This window comes from Phacochoerus africanus, chromosome 8 (assembly GCF_016906955.1).
Source record: "Phacochoerus africanus isolate WHEZ1 chromosome 8, ROS_Pafr_v1, whole genome shotgun sequence".
NCBI lineage: Eukaryota > Metazoa > Chordata > Mammalia > Artiodactyla > Suidae > Phacochoerus > Phacochoerus africanus.
Window position 1 is genome coordinate 89143554 of NC_062551.1, and position 18889 is coordinate 89162442.

Consider the following 18889-nt stretch of genomic DNA (forward strand, 5'->3'; position numbering starts at 1 on the left):
TGGCAGTGCAGCGTCGCTGGAACCAATGCTGGAAGCCCCTCCCTCTGATCCCCCAAAGATGCGGCTATCCACCACTAGCCCGTCCTACCTCCCAGGGAGCCCTCTAGTGGCCGCTTCTGGGAACTGCAGCTCCCCCTCCACCCGTCTCGCCTGTCGTTAGTTCTAAATTCTGCATCTCATACCCGCCCACAGGAGACCTACCTGATGAAGCACATGTCCAAACACACGGTGGTGGAGCACCTGGTGAGCCATCACTCACCCCAGAGGACGGAGTCCCCCGGCATCCCGGTGCGAATTTCCCTTATCTGAGCCCACCCAAGGCGCCGCCCCGCCCTGCCCACTGGCAGACATAGACCCAGGCAGCACCTAGGCCCCGGCTCCCTCCAGGGGCCCTACAGGAACAGCGGAGCTCTCTCATGACCTTCCTGACCTTCCAGAAGGCCTGGGCCGCAGAAGCCCTGCCCGGTCCAGCTCTGGGGGCGGCCAGGCCAACTGCAAGATTCTGGACTCTTTTGGTGGCATCCAAAGACGATCTCAGAGCACTTTGAACCTCTCTGCTGGGTTTTCCTTTTGTTCCCTTCACTTGGCTTCACTGTTTTTGTTTTGTTTTGTTTTGTTTTGTTTTAAGTTTGTTTTGGAAATAACAAAAAAGATATTTATTGGCCAAGAAGTTGGTGCTGCTAAGACCGAGAAGTTAAAAGAACCGGACAGATGGACAGAGAACCAGAGGGCAGCGTGGGACCTTCTCTTGCCACAGCCTCAGGCCTTGAGGGGAAGGCTCAGGCCTGGGTTTCTGGACTGCGGAGGGGGGCCCCCAGGTGGGAGGGGCAAGGAGGCAGCTGGAGTGAGCCACTCACCTCTGGGTGCCCAGCTCGAGCCTCTGCAGTTGCGCCCTGGGCCTCAACTGAGCAGAGGGATGTGGCAGCTACCGGGGCAGCCCAGGCTTCAGGAGACAAAACGAGAGGGGCCGGCAGGTCTGCAGGACCAAAGGGTGCAGCGTTGGGCTGGGCTGGGCGCAGGCCCAGGGAAATGGGGTGGGGTGGGCTGGGTAAAACCTGGCACCCCCACTGCCCTGAAGACCACCCCAGTCTACCTCGGTGCTGGCCAGGAAACCTATTGGCTACCTCTCCCACCATCCCAGACTGTGGGCAGTGGGATGGGGAGGGAGTGGGCCTGGGGCTAGGACCCCCCCCCTTTTCCAGAATTTCCTCCAGATGGGGCAGTGCCCGAGAAGAGGTTGTCTTCCCTGCCATGGAGGGGAACGCCCAGCCCAGGCCCTCGGTCCCTCGGCAGGGAAGGGATCCTCGGGGAGGAGGGTCCCAGGAGCAGACCCTGCCCTCAGCCCCCACAGACACACCCCAATCTGAAAGCCATGCGTGTCCGTGTATATAGGAACCATGTACAGAGCCCGGAGAAGCCCCCCCTACGTCCCCCGGGGGGGAAAAAAAAAAGAAAACTAGACAGAAACTCATCTATATATTCTGTATCTGGAGTTCCGTTTTGAATATTAACTGTGTTATTTTTATACACTTTTTAAGCCTTAACTCGCCATTGATTTACCAGTTTAACGTCTCCTGGGGTTTCTTTTCCCACGGGGTTCTCTGCCCCGCCCCTGCCCCTTTGTTTGACTTGCGTCTGATACTCAGTATTGTAGCTTTTCGTCCGCATGTTACTACCCTGTAAATACGCTGTTATACACACTGTTAACATCCCTTTGCTTTTTTCTATGGGACCTCCAGGCCACCATATTTAGAACTAGTTACCTTATTAAAAAAGAGAAAACAGTCTGTTGGCTTCTCAGTCTGCATCGTGGTGGCAGGGAGGTGAGGGCAGGTGTCCCTCGGCGCTTCAGGAACGAAATTTGCGTTATATTTAAGAAAAGGGGTGGGGAGCAAAATAAAAGAGGTGGGTGAAGACACTAAAGGGGGCAAGAAACAAAGGAATTCCAAACCCTCTGCTCTTTGTATTTCTCTGTTGTGAAGAATAAACTGAACCTGCAGCCGGGTGGTGGCCGTGTGTGGCGTGCTCTGTGCGAGGGTGGGGCTGGGGGGCACCTTTCCACTGCTCCTCTCCCCTCCCCCGCCCCCCAGACTTGGGGAAGAAGGGAAACAGCCCTTCCTGTGTCCATCGCTTGTGGCCAAGGACCATGACGGCTCAGAGGAGTGAGTTCCCAATGGCGAGTTCCACGGTGACTCATGGCTGAGTCACTTTCTGTCTCTCCCATGGTACGTTCTGGGGGAGATGCCTACCTTTCCCTCCTGGGCAATCAAAACGTTGACCCCCCATGGGGAAGATGTCTGTGGAGGGGACGTGGTCCCCTCAGTCCCTGGAACAGTTGGGGGCTGCGAGGCTGGAGCTGCTGCCGCTGAAGGAGCCCGAGGATGAAGCTGACTTCGAACAAGGCCAAGTGGAGAGCTGGAGACGCTTCGTCAAGCCCTGATGCTGGCCTCACCCCAGCACTGTCCTTTTGCGTAAGCTAGTAAATCCTCCTTTGGGCTGGCCTTTCATTTTCCTCAAGGAGTCCGTTGCTAAACATTTACCAGCACCCCTCCCCAGGGGGCACGCCAACCAGATTCTTCATTCGGTGAGTCAGCAATAAGTTAGAAGATGGGGGCACCTGAACTGGAAAAGCCTCTGGCCCCAGTGGCTGTGTTGGGCCAGACACAGAAACAGAGGACAAAGGAGGCAGAAGCAAAGACAGATGGAGGAGACTGAGGGCCAGTGGCAACCTCAGCTCCTGACTTTGTCTCCATCTTCTGGTCAGGTTTAATTTCCTGCTTGTTCTCGCATCAGTGAACTTACAGGTGGCTAACTGTGTGACATTGGGTAAGTTACTTAACCTCTCTGTGCCTGCCTGATTTTTGCCATGTAAAATGAGGGCAATGAGAGTAACCAACGGATAGGGTGGATGTGAGGATTGAATGTGTCGACAGGTATCTAAGGCTTAGAACTGTGGCACATAGTGAATACCCAATAAATGTAATTGTTATTATTTGCTGTATCCCTGATGAATCTATGTTCCTCATGATGGAGGAACCCTGACTACCTGGCTAAACAGCTGATGATGTTGAGGGAGTTCGGGGGGGGCGGGGGGACATCCGAGCTGGCATGGCAGGGTGGCATGGCTGGACAGGTGGAGAATTTGCATGTAGCCATGACACTCATGGGACTGAGAGTCTGGTTTTCACCAGCTCCTCAGGAAGTTCTCAGGAACTTGCCTGGTCCCTGAGGGTCCCCAGCATGGGTGCTGAGGACCGTGCGGATTGACAGGGACACAGAGAGGTAGCTGCAGAAGGAGCTTGTCCTCTTACTCCTGCCACCGTCCTGAGCCTCTCTACAGCCCTCACCCCCACCTTGGGCCTCTGGGTGAGACAAAGGAGGGAGCTGTTCCCACATGGTCATCCACTCTGCTCCGCTGCAGCTTCCTTGACCCCTCCCCCTCCTCAGGAAGGTCTTGACCCCTAGCACGAGGCTGCCCCAGCCCAGCACCTGAAAACCCCTGACCTGTGCCATCCCTTCCTCTTTAAAACAGGAAGTGGCTGTCCTTTGGTGAATCCTTTGCAAGCCACAAACTTGCTGGGGAAGGGGCAGGCAAGGAGAGGGAGAAGGCGAATTAGTTTTTGGAGCAGCACAACCCCTGCAAGGAAGGTGACTGGCATCCCCACTGTACGTTGAGAAAACTGAAACGCAGCAAAGGTAAGGACTCTTCCTTTCCACAGCCACGGGGAGTCAGAAGAGGAGCAGATTCCCATCCAGATCTCAGCGGCCTGCGCGCACGTCCTGGCTGGCTCAGGGGTCCATGTGTGGCCCGTGGTGAATGATGCAGGGTAAGGTGGAGAATATTCTACCATTAGAGGAAGGGGTGTGCCAGCTCACAGTTATCAAGCGATAACCTGTTCTTAGGCACACCTGGCCTGTTCCTAGCTCTAACCCGGAGTCCAAAAGGCCTTCTGGGTTCTGCTAGTTTAGGCAGGAGACCCTGGGACCTTGGAACTGCTTCTGAAAGGAGAGTTATCTCTTATCTCACCTCATCAACAACTGGAACATGTTTTAAAATTGTTCACTTGTGAAAACCATCAGAGCTGGCTTATAGCCAGAATTGCTCTCCTACCTGAAAACAGGGGAGGCTGTTAAAAATGCAAGGTCTGTGCCTCAGTGGAAACGAATCTAACTAGTATTCATGAGGATGCAGGTTCAATTCCCGGCCTTGCTCAGTGGGTTAAGGATCTGGCGCTGCTGTGAGCAGTAGTGTAGGTCGCAGGCACGGCTCAGATTCCGTGGTTGCTGTGGCTGTGGTGTAGGCTCGCAGCTGCAGGTCTGATTCAAACCCCTAGCCTGGGAACCTCCCTATGCCATGGGTTTAGCCCTAAAAAGACGAATTAAAAAAAAAAAAAATCAAGGTCTATGACAACACTACCTAAATGGTTCAAAAGACCCAGAGGGAAGGCCCACCCTCTCATTTCCCCAACTGTCAGACAATCTCAGGGGCAGGCTTCCAGCAGATAATGTCCTTGTCCCCACAGCTATTTCCTGGAGGGAACCACCTTTCCTGGAGGGCCTCATGACTTCACGCTCCTACTCAGACGTGTTTTTCCCTACTGAGGATGAAGAGTCTGGACAGCAAGCATGGGTGAGGAAACTGATCTCCCAGACACTGGCCGAACAGCCATATGGGACCCGTGGCCGGGAAATGTCTTCTTTGTGGACTTTTGACTCTCTAGGAGAAAGGGCCATAAGGGCACTTTGGAATAATGTAGTTTATTATAATATTACTTAACTATGTACCAACGGTGTCAAGAGCGGGGGAGGTTAACCAGCAAAGTGAGGGAACCGGATGCCACTGAGTTTCTTCATCTGGGGCTTGTGCCTAGAAGCAGATGTATTTGGCCTGAGGGTCAGTCTTGCTCTCCAGCTGCTGACCTCACAGGCTGACTCATAGATCCTCTGGGTCCTCGGGCCATCATGTTCCCTTTTGGCGCCTCAGTACCATATAAAGCGTAGGGGATATGGGGAAGGGGCTAAAACATCTCTTCAGAGGGCCTCTGCTGAACTCAGTAAGGTCAGAGGTGAAAGGTCTCCAGGCAACTGGAGGTGCCCGGGTCTCGATGGAAAGGGATGGCTCATCCTCCTCCGGGAGCCACGTCCCAAAGGCCCAGCCTCCTGCAGCCATGCCGCAGCGGGGGAGGTGTTCACGCAGTCTCCCCCCACCCCCAGTGTCCCGCTGCTTCCAGAAGGGCCCCCACCGGCGTTGCTAGCTTCGCAGCAGGGCATACTCCTTGGGCGCCCAGAGCAGGCGCTGGCGGTGGATCTCAGCCCGGCGGCCAAGATCGAGGCTCCAGCAAAACTCAGGCGACAGCAGCTTGGTGGGCTTGTGCAGCCAGAAGAACTTATTGAGGTGGCTCTCGTCGTGCCAGCGCACCTCCAGGCCGCGCGAGCGGTCCCGCCGCAGGCCCCCGGCGCAGTGCGCCGTCAGACGCCGCAGCGCGGCCACGCTGCCCCCAAATACGGCCGCGTGGTAGTAGAGGTCGCCCTCGCCCGGGCCCAGCGGGCGGCCGAGCGCGTGTCACGCTCAAAGGGCAGCAGCCACCGCGGCCAGCGGTAGTGCCAGGCGTGCAGCTGCGCCACCGACACGGCCAGCGCCTCGGGCCCGAAGGCGCCACTGAAGTGCTGATCCACGTCCATGCAGAACACGAAGCGCGCCTCGTGGCCCAGGCGCCCCCCGAGGGCCGCGTGCAGCGCCGCTCGCGCGCCACGCGCTCCACCCGCAGCCCGCGGCCCGGGGCCCAGCAGCAGGCGGGGCACGGCTGCAGGGCGCTCGGTGAACACGTAGTACACAACGCACTGGCCCACCATGAAGTGCTGCTCTGCTGTCTCCAGAAGTGTGCCAGGTACTTCTCCAGGTACCTGCGGAGCGGGCCGTCGGAGTCAGCTGGTCACTGCGTCCTTCCCAGCCGTCCCTATGTCTGTTCTGGTGACCCTGCGACCCCAGGCCCAGGAACTCCGGAAAGGCCAGTCCCCATTGGAGGCAAATTAAAATTAATTGCCAATTGGAGTTCCTTGGTGGCTCAGCAAGTTAAGGATCCGGCGTTGTTACTACTGTGGCTTGGGTCGTGGGTTTGATCCCTGGCCTGGGTTGGAATCCTGGCCCAAGAACTTCCTCATGCGGAAGGTGTGGTAAATAATAATCATAACAATTGTCCATTGTTTGCCAGCCCTGCCCCTAGGGCCCCTGTGTCCCTTCCCTTGAACTCAGCTCTCCCGGACCCCTTTGATCAATAGAGGCACAAGGAAGGGATGCCATGCTGGCCCTTGGGAAGACCCGCGCATTAGCCTCTGTCCCTTTAGAGCTCTGACCCTTCGCATAAGAAGTCCTGGAACTCCGATGCTGCCACAGAGTGAGAGAACCCAAGCTAGCCACGGAGAGGCACCCTGCTGGTCTTCCTCAGGCAGCTGTTCCACAGGAGACCCAGCTGTTTGAGAGACGTGATGAACCTTTGCTGCTGAGCCGTCGGAATTCTTGAGCCACAAAGTCATGAGCTATGATAATAGTGAACTGCTTTCAGCTACTGCGTTTGTAGTGATTCCTTACACAGATAACCGAGACATCCAGAATACTGGAAACTGTATGAACAGACTTTGGGATCCTAAGGTTCTAAAATAATAATAATAATGCCTGATCTTTTTGAACATTTATCATGTGGCAGACAGTGTTCAAAGTAATGTGTATTATCTCATTTAATCCTCACCATTATTAGCTCCGTTTCCTGGTGAGGAAACAGTCTCCAAGAGCTTTAGGAACTCATGCACCCTTGCACACAGCTGGTAAGTATGAAGCCAGGATTTGAACCCTGCTTGGCAGTGGAGCCCATAGCTTTACCTGCACTTGTTCTATTCCTGGTGGAACTGTGAAAACTGGAATGAGAGACCTTGGAAGCCTCAGCATCCCAGAGTGTTGGACTCATAGAACCTTGGAATTTGGATCTCAGGACTCTGGAATTTCTGGACCCAGAGACTCTGACCCAGAGGGCTGGTACGGGAACACCCTCCTCAGCATCCAGAACGGAAGTGGGGACATCAAGGCCCTGGAGAGGCCAGCAGTTCCGTCCACCTTGGTCCTCTTTGCACCCTGGCCTCCCAGGGGTCCTCCTGGCTTTCTCTCCCATCTAGGGTATGAGGGACAGAGAGGAGTCATTTGGAGGAGTTGAATTCATCAGATACTTTTGGATATCTTTTCCAGGACGCAAAGCTTTTTACTGCCTCCCGAAAGCAGCCTCTTCCATTATTAAATGCTCCCTTAAATTGTCCTGAACTCTACCTCTCTGAGCCTTAGGACTGTAGGATCTAAGTGCCACTCTCAGCCAGGAGTCCCATTTGCATCACTACTGGAAAGTGAGTACCCAGCTTGGACCCCCCGCCATCCCTAATCGGGAGATGGGGAGACCAGCACCCTTGTGAGTTCTTCTCCACCTACCATTCCGGGTTCCTCCTCCATACCTGGGGGCCTCTCACTTCCTCAATTGGCCTCCTCTCCTGGAGAGAGTCTGTCCTTCCCTCTCCTGAGCCACCTGCCCCCATGACCTCTCCCTCAGCTTGCTCATTATCAGTCTGCCTTCCCTCCCAAACTGCAGCCTCACCCGTCCCCCTCAGCAGCCCCGTCCTTCCAGCCTGCTTCCTGATACCACCCCCCACAGTCCTCCCTCACTGAGCCCTCTGGCCTGCTGACCCTGCCACTCTCAACATCCCCCTTTATTTTTTTTTGGGGGGGGGCGCACCCCCGGCATATGGAAGTTCCCAGTCTAGGGGTCAAGTTGGAGCTGCAACTGCCCACCTACGCCACAGCCACAGCAACTCAGGATCCGAACCGTGTCTGCGACTACTCCACAGTCACAGCAATGCTGGATCCTTAACCCACTGAGCGAGGCCAGGGATCGAACCCGGGTCCTCATGGGTCCTAGTCAGGTTCGTTACTGCTGCATCCCCATTTCTTCACGTTTCTCTTTACTCAGCCCAGATCCACTCCCTTGCAAGAGCCCTCTGTCCACCGGCCCCAGTCCCACCATCAGACTTGCTTGGTGAATCTTCCTCCCTCCCTAACCTGCGCCTGAGCCACTGACCTCCATGGGGCGCTCACTGCAGCTGGGTCATCCCCTCTACTTACCCAGTTCTCACCTCTACTCACTTTCGCCTGAAAAACGCCATTGTTTTCTCACCACAAGCCAGGTTCCTTCCAGGACATGGTCCTGAGCCCCCGGCTGCCTGCACTGGCTGGGCTCCATGGTGCTGGTGTCCAGGGAGGAAGGGAAGACGGGGTAGGTCCTGCCTCACCCCGGAAGTCTTGCCCAGGAGGTGCTGTCTTTGCCTTCTGCTTCCGCTTGGGATGCTGTGGCCCCGGAGAATGGGGCACCCCACGCCCTGATTCACATGCACGCCCCTCCCACCCCTTCGCTTGGACAGCACTGCTCGCCTTCCAGGCCTTACCTGCCCACAGCAAAGACCGTCAGGCCAATGGAGAGGTTCTGCTGGGCAGCCTCTTGCTGGGCCACATCTGGGTCGAATGTGCCGTCCCATATAATGGGGGCCCTCCAGGAGGTGCAGGTCAGGACTTCAGGCCCGGCCCTGGCCAGGGCAGGGATGGAGGGATATGTCCATTATCCACCTGCTTCGTGCGTGGTCACTGTCACCTCCCCAGGCCTGGGCCCCAGGGACTTGCAAGTGGGTCACACCCAGGCCCTGCCCTAGAACTCTCTACCCCAGATCCTAGAACTCTCTACCCCAGATCCAGCAGGGTATTTCGAGATGTGTAACCTGCTGGGGCCCTGGGGTGGAGCGCCTAGCCCTGCCAGGGTGGGGGATGCGAGGAGGGCAGGGATGTGGGGGTGGGGTGCTGGAGGCCTGGAGATCCTGGAGTGGCAGGGATGGCAGCTCCTTACCAAGGATGCAGGGGACCCGTGAAGTTGTCTCTCAGCAGGGGTGTTCTCGTCAAAGGGCAGACACCCATGGGGACGAGGACTTCCAGATGCCTGGGGGATGGGAGCAGCAGTGAGGGGTGCCAGCCTGCTCAGGAGCCCTGTGGCTTTGCTCCTTACAAGGGGGAGAGCCCGCAAGGACACTTGTGCAGGAGAGAGCCAGCACTCTCTATCCCTTAAGGAGGCACTGGGAAAGAGCCACTTTAACCCTGCCCTGCTGGTCCCATCTTGAGCACTGGGGGAAGGGGGTTGTACCTGACAGCAGGGAGGCCAAACAGGAGCAGCCCTAAGAGGCCAAGTGCAAGTAGGATCAACCACCAGAAGATTCTCTTCCAGGCCCTGGGTGGGCGGGGAGTAGGGAGGGACATTAGCAACACAAAATATATGTGTGTGTGTGTGTGTGTGTGTGTGTGTGTAATTTCCACATATATACATATATATGGGAAAGTATGTAATTTAATGTTTCATTTTATTTGCTTTGACTATGAATATATTACTCTGTGCACATGGCAGACATTCAAAGGTCCTAGAGAGTATAGACAGTGCAGTCTTTCCTGTTCCTCTGCATGGGGACAGTCGTGTATATGCAGGCAAATGTAAATATGGTAGCGAATGCGCTCTCTCCTTCTCTTCCTGTGCTTTTCCTCCCACACACGGTAGCCTGCTGATATGCTCTTCCCTGCCTTGTATTTTCCACTGACCATTATGTCTTTGAGTTTATTCCATCTCTCTCTCTCTCTTTTTTTTTTTTTTGCTTTTTAGGGCCACACCCATGGCATGTGGAGGTTCCCAGGCTAGGGGCTGAATCAGAGCTGCAGCTGCTGGCCTACGCCCCAGCCACGGCAACGCAGGACTCGAGCCAGCCTGCAACCGACACTGCAGCTCACAGCGACACCGGATCCTTAACCCACTGAGCGAGGCCGGGGATCGAACCCGTATCCTCATGGATACGAGTCGGGTTCGTTTCCACTGAGCCACAATGGGAACTTCCTATTTTTGAAGCGCTTCCTCACCCCTTTTTCCAGCTGCCTAACATGCCATTGACGGGTGGTGGCATCACTTACCTCACCAGGTCCCTTCTGATGAGCATTTAGATGTTTAATTCCTTGCTTTTCCCAGTAGGCAGACTCAAGCGACAGTAACATTAGGGGGTGGGGCGCTTCATCCAGGCAGTGTGTAGGACTGACCTTGGACAGGGGAGAGTCTGAGAGGGATGCAGGGAAGTTTGTGGCTTGGAAGCTAGGAGTTGAGAGCTCTCTGGGGCTTAGAGATGTGTTGCTGGGCTGCACGGAGGGCCAGCTGTGCTCAGGGACTCTGTGTCTATGGTGGCTCTTAGTCCCCAAGCCAGGTACCTCCAGCAGAGGTATCAGCCCCATTGCTGGCTCAGAGGAGGAGGACTTTAGGATTTGCGCGTGGTTGGCTGTTTTTCAGAAGGGCCCTAAAATGAAGAATTTGAATTAGCTCCTCTGGGGGGATCTCTTCCATCTCTCCTCACCCCTGCTGGGTGCTGGTGTTTCTAGACAGACTGGACCCCTAGGGTGAGAAGCAAGACTGCTGGAGCAAGACCCCCTGGGTTCAAATCCCAGGCCACCACTTCTTAGCTGTCTGACCTCAGGCAAGGTTCTGGACCTCCACACCTGAGTTTCCTCATCTAGAAAGGTGGGTCCTAAGAACACCTACTTTGGAGGGCTGTCCTGGATATTGAGTTAATCCCTGCTAAGGGGTTAGAACAAGGCCTTGCACACTGCAATAGCTCAGGAAGTCTTAGCTATTGTTGATTATCATTAGTAATATTATTCCTCCCAGCTCCACTCCCTGCCATAGAAACCCTTCCAAAATCTGCATCCCCTGGTTTCTTTCGAGAAGCCTGACTCATCAGACCTTCTCTGCTCCCCCCATATCATCACCCCTCAGCAGGTGTATCCAGTAAATAGCTCAGAGAGGCACCTTGCAGTTTGTGTGTACATATCCACCTGTGCATCTCAGCATAGACACCTCCTTCTGTTCAGTTGGCCAAACCTGGGGGCCCCCTGACCCCTCCCTTGGCCACGCCCACTGTCTGCTCTCAGTCCCCAGGGCGTGGCTAACTTAGTCTCCCTGATCTCACCCCCCCATTCCCCCCCCCAGTTATCCTTCCTGCCCCCTGCCCAGGACCATTACTGGTCCAGGACCAGCGACCTCCTCTGCTCCCAGTCACTCCCTACAGCCCCCAGAGTCAGCTCATAAAACGCCACCTGCCTTACCAGTGTCCAGGTCACATGGATAAACAAATCCTTGAAGGGGAAAAGCATTTAGTAGGCAAACATATGGAAAAATGTTCACCCTTACCAGTAATTAAAGACTTACAAATCTGAACTAGGTGGGATGTTTTGCCTATAAAATGAGCACTTTTAAAAAAGAAAGAAATGAAAATAGCCACGCTCTGAAAATACAGTGAGCTCTTGCACCTGCTGGTGGGATGTAAATTGCTACAGCTTTTTTGGAAAGCTACTTAGCTAAGGGAATGGAAGCTTTCAATAGTCATCCCCTTTAATCCAGTCAGGGAAACTTTTGAGAATCTGTTCAAAGGAGATCGTCAGGAGTTCCTGTCATGTTCAGTGGTTAACGAATCCGACTAGGAACCATGAAGTTGTGGGTTTGATCCCTGGCCTTGCTCAGTGGGCTAAGGATCCCGCGTTGCTGTGGCTCTGGTGTAGGCTGGTGGCTACAGCTCCGATTCGACCCCTAGCCTGGGAACCTCCATATGCCAGGAGAGCAGCCCGAGAAATGGCAAAAAAAAACCAAAAAAAATCATCAACTCGTAATAAGTTTATGCATCAAGATGTTCACAAGTCTGCTCATTCGTGCATTCAACCTACACTTATCGGTCACAAGCTCAGAATCACGCACTGTGCTAGGTCGAGGATTTCAGAGGTGAGCGGGACACAGAGCTTGTTTTCAGGGAATGGGGTCAGGCAGGTGTGGGAGCCAGAAGGAGAGGGGGGGTGGGGTCAGATGACAGATTGCAAACAGATGAAATGGAACACAGGGCAGTGAAGGCTGTGATTAGTATAAATACAAGATGCCACTAAGGGCAAATATAAGTGGCATCTGAGCCTTAACAGATGAGGGAAAAGTCAGGAAGTCTTCCTGGAGGAGGTGACCTCTAAGCTAGGATCTGAAGAATTAGAAATTATCCAAGCAAAGAAAGCAGTGGAGGGGAAGGGAGGTCCATGAAAAAGAAACAACAGTGTGTAAAAGTGAGGAAGGGAGAGAGCTCAGGAAATACGTGGAGCTGCAGGGCCCCCGCAGGGGTGGGGTGTAGAGTATGGATGAGGAGTGGTGAGAGCGGAGGCTGGAGAGGAGCCAGGGCCAGGTCACCCAGAGCCTGTGTGCCAGGCCAAGGGATTTGGACTTCATCTTGAAGGCCACAGGGAGTCCTGAAAGATCCTTTGCCCAGGGAGTGATGCAGTCAGATTTTATTTAAAAAATACTCCAGGAGTTCCTGTCGTGGCGCAGCGGTTAACGAATCCGACTAGGAATCATGAGGTTGCGGGTTCGGTCCCTGCCCTTGCTCAGTGGGTCAAGGATCCGGCGTTGCCGTGAGCTGTGGTGTAGGTTGCAGATGCGGCTCGGATCCCGCGTTGCTGTGGCTCTGGCGTAGGCCAGTGGCTACAGCGCCGATTAGACCCCTAGCCCGGGAACCTCCATATGCCGCGGGAGCGGCCCAAAGAAATAGCAAAAAGACAATAAATAAATAAATAAATAAATAAATAAATAAATAAATAAAATAAAAAATACTCCAGCTGAACACTTGTGCTTGGATGTGCGGTGGGGGGCAGGGAGCACAGGAAGACAGGTCAGTGTTGGCAGTGGGTTGGGGACAAGTAGGTGATGAGGGGCTGGCAAGGAGGTGGGATGGGCAGGACTTGGCCATTGATGAGAGGGACAGGGCTGGGGGAATGGGAAAGGGGAAGAGGCCTGACTGTCTGGTTGGGGGTGAGCTGCTGGAGCCCAGAAGGCAGGCAGGCTCAGGAGAGGGTTCTGGGATTCACCAGGAGGGCAAGGATGCCATGGGAGCAGGAGAGAGCAGAGGGAGGAGAGCCAGGGCCCAGGCAGGGTACTCAGCGAGCAGAGGAGGAAGGGGCCGGGCAGAGGGCTGGGTGGCTCTTTCCAGAAGTTTGGCTGTAAAAGGACAGAGGATAGTTAACTGGAGGGGCTGAGGGGTTGGGATTGATGGAGAATGGAGATGTGTGTGTTTCTTTTATACAGGGAGACGTGGCCTTGGTTGCACGCAGGATGGAAGGCACCCACAGAGCAGCATTGCGTAGGCTGCTCCCGTACAACTGAAAAAGACTCCAGTGTCCAGCTGAAGGGACCCGCTAAAATAAACTTTTTATGAAGACTGCAGCCACGTGGAAGAATGTGTACGTAAGAACTTTAAGTGAAAAAACGCAGAATCTAAAATTGGTGGGTACTGTGATTACAAGCTAGCAATGAAACATGCACCAGAAAATAAAACCAAAAGGAAACAATGTAATAAGTTGTGGGAGGAGTTTTTCCCTTTATTCCCTCCCCCACCCCCAGTTGTTTATAATGCACTTTCACTGCTTTCTTAATGAAGGAAAAATACAGAGTCATTTAGGGAAAAAAAAATTCGTTTTAAGCCTTCTTAGTAGACTGCAAGATAAAGTCCACATCTCTCAGCCCTGCCTGAGGAACCTGAAAACCTGGCTCCTCAGTTGTTACATTTTATTTATTTTTATTTATTTGTTATTATTATTATTATTATTATTGCTTTTTAGGGCCCGTGGCATATAGAGATTCCCAGGCTAGGGGTCAAATCAGAGCTATAGCCACCGGCCTAGGCCACAGCAACGCCAGATCCTTAACCCACTGAGCGAGGCCAGGGATTGAAACCACATCCTCATGGATCCTAGTTGGGTTCGTTAACCACTAAGCCACGACAGGAACTCCTGTTACATTTTAAATACTTACATTGGACCCAACTTTTCCACCTCTAGAAAAAGAGATGTGTCACCGTGGGTAGCTGGAGGAAGGGGCAGGGGGACTTTAAATTTTTTTTTTTTTTTTTTTTGCTTTGTAGGACCGAACCCGCAGCATATGGAAGTTCCCAGGCTAGGCGTTGAATAGGAGCTGCAGCTGCCGGCCTACGCCACAGCTCACAGCAACACCAGATCCTTAGCCCACTGAGCAAGGCCAGGGATCGAACCCTCATCCTCAAGGGTACTAGTTGGGTTCATTTCCGCTGAGCCACGACGGGAACTCTGACTTCAACTTTTTACTTGATGAACTTCATAGCAGTGGACTCCACAGTGAGCACGTGTTACTTTTGTTATCTAATGAACGAAAATGAGGTCTTTTCTTCACGTTCATCTCTTACCAGCCCCCCTTATGTTTTGGTCACATTCCCCTCATGTTTTCCAACACCAACCAATTCGGTTCTCCAGTGTCAAGTGCATGTCCAAAAATTCAGTTCCATCCTGACACCAACCACCTGGAGTCAGTATCAGATCCGACAGGTTAAAGGGCTCAGTCCCATAAAAACACCCTCACTTCAGATGCCATTGCAAAGCCCAGGCCACCCATACTTCTGATCGGCGATACATCAGGGGTTCCCACAACCCCCTCCTCAGGTTTAATAATTTGCTAGAAAGGCTCACAGAACTCAGGAAGGCCCTTTCCTTACTGTTACTGGCTTATTGCAAAGGATACAAATGAACATCCAGATGAAGAGGTACAGGGGTGAGACCCAGAAAGTTCCCAGGGAGTTGGGGTGCATGATCCTCCCAACATATGGATGTGTTCCCAACTGGAAACTTTGAACACTGTGTTCGAGAGGGTTTTTTTGGTTTGTTTGTTTCTTTTTTGGCCGCCCCCATGGCATATGGAAGTTCCAGGGGTCAAATTGGAGCCAGAACTTCGACCTACGCCACAGCTGTGGCAATGCTGGACCCACTGCACTAGGCCGGGGATCTAACTAGTGCCTCCAGAGAGACAAGCGGATCATTAACCACTGCGCCACAGCAGAAACTCCTGTTCAAAAGTTTGGGTTTTTTTGTTTGTTTTTGTTTGTTTTTGTCTTTCGTCTTTTCTAGGGCCACGGTTACGGCATATGGAGGTTCCCAGGCTAGGGGTCCAATCGGAGCTGTAGCCGCCGGCCACAGCCACAGCTACAGCAATGCAGGATCCAAGCCACATCTGCGACCTACACCACAGCTCACGGCAACACCAGATCCTTAACCCACTGAGCAAGGCCAGGGATCGAACCTGCAACCTCATGGGTCCTAGTTGGGTTTGTCACCACTGAGCCTCAAAAGTTTTTATAACCCAGTGTTCAGCAGCCCCTTCCCTCCTGGGCAGGGGCGTCGAGGTGGCACTGAAAGTTTTAAGCCTCTAATCACTAGGTCTTTCTGATGCTCAGCCCCATCCTGGGGCCCTGCCCTAAGCAACCTCGTGGCATAAATGCAGCTGTGCTAGGGTCTCATTATGAATAACAGAACACACTCTCATCACTCAGGAAATTCCAAGGGTTTTAGGAGTTCTCTGCCAGGAGCCTTATTATACCACACCCTCCATCAGACTTCCCTCCTGGAACTGGGGGCCAAGTCATGGTCTGGAGCCTGGGGTGGGACTAATCCGAGCATGGTGGGTGCAGTGACAGAGGACAGCGTCCGGCGTTGATGCCACCTGATCTCACCCCTTCCATGTCTCACAAGCATCTCAAACTTGTGTGGCCAGAAAGGAACTCTCCATTTTCTTCAGAAACCTGCTCCCCACGCAGGTCAGCTCCATCTTGGTAAATGACATCCAGATGGCTTAACTCGTCCCTCAAACTGAAGGCCTGGGAGGCCACCCGAGTTCTTCCTGCTCCCTCCCCTGCACACAGTCTGCCGGCAAACCCTGTGGACCCCCATCCATCCTCCGGCCTTCACCTCCCCTCGGTCCACTCTGGGCCATCGCCTCTTTCACTGGACGTCACCTTGCTAAATTCCATGGCCCCCTGCCCAGCCTCCCTGCTCTACTCCTGTCCTCCAACAACTCATTCTCCAAAACGAGTTTTCAAAAATACAAGCCACGTGCTGGCTCAGTGGTAACAAACGCGACTAGTATCCATAAGGATGTGGGTTCCATCCCTGGCCTCGCTCAGTGGGTTAAGGATCCAGCGTTCCTGTGAGCTGTGGTGTAGGTCGCAGACGTGTCTGGGATCCTTCGTTGCTGTGGCTCTGGTGTAGGCCGGCGGCTACAGCTCCGATTGGACCCCTAGCCTGGGAAGCTCCATATGCCATAGGCATGGCCCTAAAAAGACAAAAACAAACAAACCAACAAAAAAACCCACAAAATAGAACACGTTCCCCCCCCCCCCCCCCGCCCGCCCGTGACTCCAAGATCTTCCAATGACATCTCACCACTGTTAGAATATCTTCGGTACCCTGGACTCTGATCCGGAAAGCTCCGTCCCTCCCGGTCCTGCTGGCCTCCTTGGCGTCATTCTTGCCCTCTCGACTGCCTCCCACCCCAGCCCCGCCTTCTGGGCACCTGCGCATGCGCATGCGCATCCTTCTTGCCCGGGTCCCCTGTCTTGGCGTCCAGCCCAACGCCCCCAGCTCTGCGCTCCTGCCCGGCTGTCCACCTGGGTATCCCACAGACTCCTCACATTTGGGGCTCAAGTTGGACTTTGTGTTTCCTTTCATCTCTTCCTCCTCCTGCGTGACTGGTCCCGATGACTCAGGTGGGACCCTGTCTCCCTCCTCCCATGGGGGTTCGGTCCCAAGTTCTGTGGCTTCTGTTGCTCCCCTCGGGGAGCTCCTTCCTCCCCACCCTCACCGAGCTGCTCAGGCCTCAGGGTTCCTCATCCGATGCCTGCGTCTGCCAGCTAGCCTCTCCGACTCCATCTACGAAGGTTCCTACACTTGCCACGACCCCATGTCCTCCCAGCTCTGGATCTTCGCCCTGATGGCTCGTTTCCCATCAGCCACCACCGAGCTCCACCCCGCCTCAACTCCAGTTCCCTCCTTTGCGAAGCCTTCCTGGCCTCCCCGCACCCACTCCCTCAGTGCGCCTCTGTGCTGGTGCCCGCCTCTGCTCAAGGACTTGCAGACTCCACTCTGGAACCATCTGTCGGCCCTGCCAGGCTGTGAGTTTCCAGTTTTATTAGACTTTGTGCTCTTGGCGCCAGATCCCAGAGAGCATCTCCTAGTTGGTGGTATTAGTAATTAGGTGTTCAGCAAATGAGTGACTGCCTTGTCTTCCGCCTCTTTCCCAAACGGTTACATTTTGCTTAAAACTGCATTTTTTTTCAGGGTTAAGTCTGCACTCTTTATGCTTTATGCCCCCATCTCAGTGAAGTCTGACACAACCCCTTGAAGGAGATGTTATGATCACTGCCACCTTATAAATGAGGAAACCGAGGCTCAGAAAGTTTAACTCTCTTGCTTAGGGTCACACAGCTGGCAAAGGTGGAGCTTTAGTTTGAACTCAGGTCTGTCTGACTCCCAGGTCAGAGGATGGCATTTGGGGCTCCTATGACCCAGCCCACCTCGACCCTGAGGCTCATCCCCCCAGGGCCCTGCCCTGTTATTATTCCCCACAGGCTTGGCTCCTCTCAAGACACCTCGTGTTCCCTGCTAGTCACTGTCCCTTCTACGAGAAGCCTGTCCCTTCACTCTTCACCCAGCTCCACGTCGAGCTGCAGGGCTGGCTGCAGCTGGGCCTCTCTGGCTCCTGGAAGCAAGACTGCCCCTGGAAGTGCATGATGGGAGGTGCCAGGGCAGGAAAAGGCTGCAGTGGAGCCTCCTCTGCCCTTGCTGCCATCCCAACCCTCTTAGCCAGCCCCTCCCAATCAGGGCAGCCAGGCAGAGCCGCCCTATGCGGTCCGGGGGCACTCAAACTGTCAGTTCTGGAAGCGTGCTGACACCCCGGCCTGTGACAGGCACCTGCCAGCTCCTGCTGCCCCCTCCCATGCCCCGGCCTTGGAGCCCCTGGTCCATAGAGGCCCCTGCCAGATCCATTCCTCCATGTTCTTTGCTCAGATATTTTCTTTTTTTCTCTTTTCTTCCCTGCCTTTTTTTTTTTTTTTTGTCTTTTTAGGGCCGCCCTGTGGCATATGGAAGTTCCCAGGCTACGGGTTAAATCACAGCTGCAGCAGCCGGCTTATACCACAGCTCATGGCAACACTGGATCCTTAACCCACCGAGCAAGGCCAGAGATCGAACCTGCGTCCTCATGGATACTAGTTGGATTCGTTACCACTGAGCCACAACGGGAACTCCCGTTGCTCAGAAGTTTTCAAAAGGATCCCCCTTTCACCCTGCTTCCCCTGCAGAAGGTGGTCCCTTCTCAAGCCCACCTCACACCTTGCTCCTGTATCCTCCTCACTTTCAGGAAGGGGTTAAAGACCAGTCATTCGTTCCTAAATGGGAACAAGTCTGCAGCATTGGACAGTGACCCCCTGTGGGACAGAGAGTGCTCAGTTCCAGGGGAAGATGCAGCCCAAAGTTTCTAATCTCTGGGTAACCAAGAGGGCTCAGAGTTCAAGGCAGCAAGAGGTCTTGCCGAACTCTTCACAGGCTGCAAGTCCTCCCAGGATGCGGTCTTAACCCACCCCACCAGCCTCCCATGGATGGGCGATGTCCCCCCTGTCACCTTCTCCCAAGACCTCTGTGGCTCAGCTGGTTCTCAGCAGGCCAGCCTTGGTGTCTCCTCCTTGACAGTTCCGGCCGCCAGGCTGGACTTCTCTCAGGTCAGCTGTCCCATCCCCTCTTCCCCTGACACCGGCAGTGTCTCCGCTCACCTGATTCCTTCCTGGAGAGCCATGTCAAGAAGCTAGTGGGAGAGCCTGCCAAGAATCTTCTCAGCTCAGAGCCAGGGATGAAATGACCCTTTCTAGGTGACTGGGACAAAGCAGTTCCAGGCCATCTGTC

The 18889-nt window shown here is 54.2% G+C and overlaps 2 protein-coding genes and 1 pseudogene across 4 annotated transcripts in view; 2 read left to right on the forward strand and 1 right to left on the reverse strand.

Moving 5' to 3' along the window:
• The window catches only part of ZNF362 (zinc finger protein 362), a 41082-nt gene extending 39295 nt beyond the window's left edge, over positions 1-1787 (forward strand). For all 3 annotated transcript variants that reach the window (XM_047793148.1, XM_047793151.1, XM_047793150.1), the window contains one exon: positions 193-1787. In XM_047793148.1, coding sequence (XP_047649104.1) covers positions 193-309 — 117 coding nt within the window. In that variant the 3' untranslated portion in view covers positions 310-1787. The remainder of the gene's footprint in view (positions 1-192) is intronic.
• Positions 917-1787, forward strand: LOC125134179 (uncharacterized; annotated as a pseudogene).
• Positions 1788-4790: 3003 nt separating this feature from the next.
• On the reverse strand, positions 4791-18782 carry A3GALT2 (alpha 1,3-galactosyltransferase 2). The gene is given in 7 exon segments (XM_047793684.1): positions 4791-5538; positions 5541-5876; positions 5879-5904; positions 8479-8616; positions 8931-9020; positions 9222-9305; positions 18760-18782. Coding segments are annotated over 7 exon segments (984 nt in total). The 3' UTR covers positions 4791-5251.
• Positions 18783-18889: the final 107 nt, after the last annotated feature.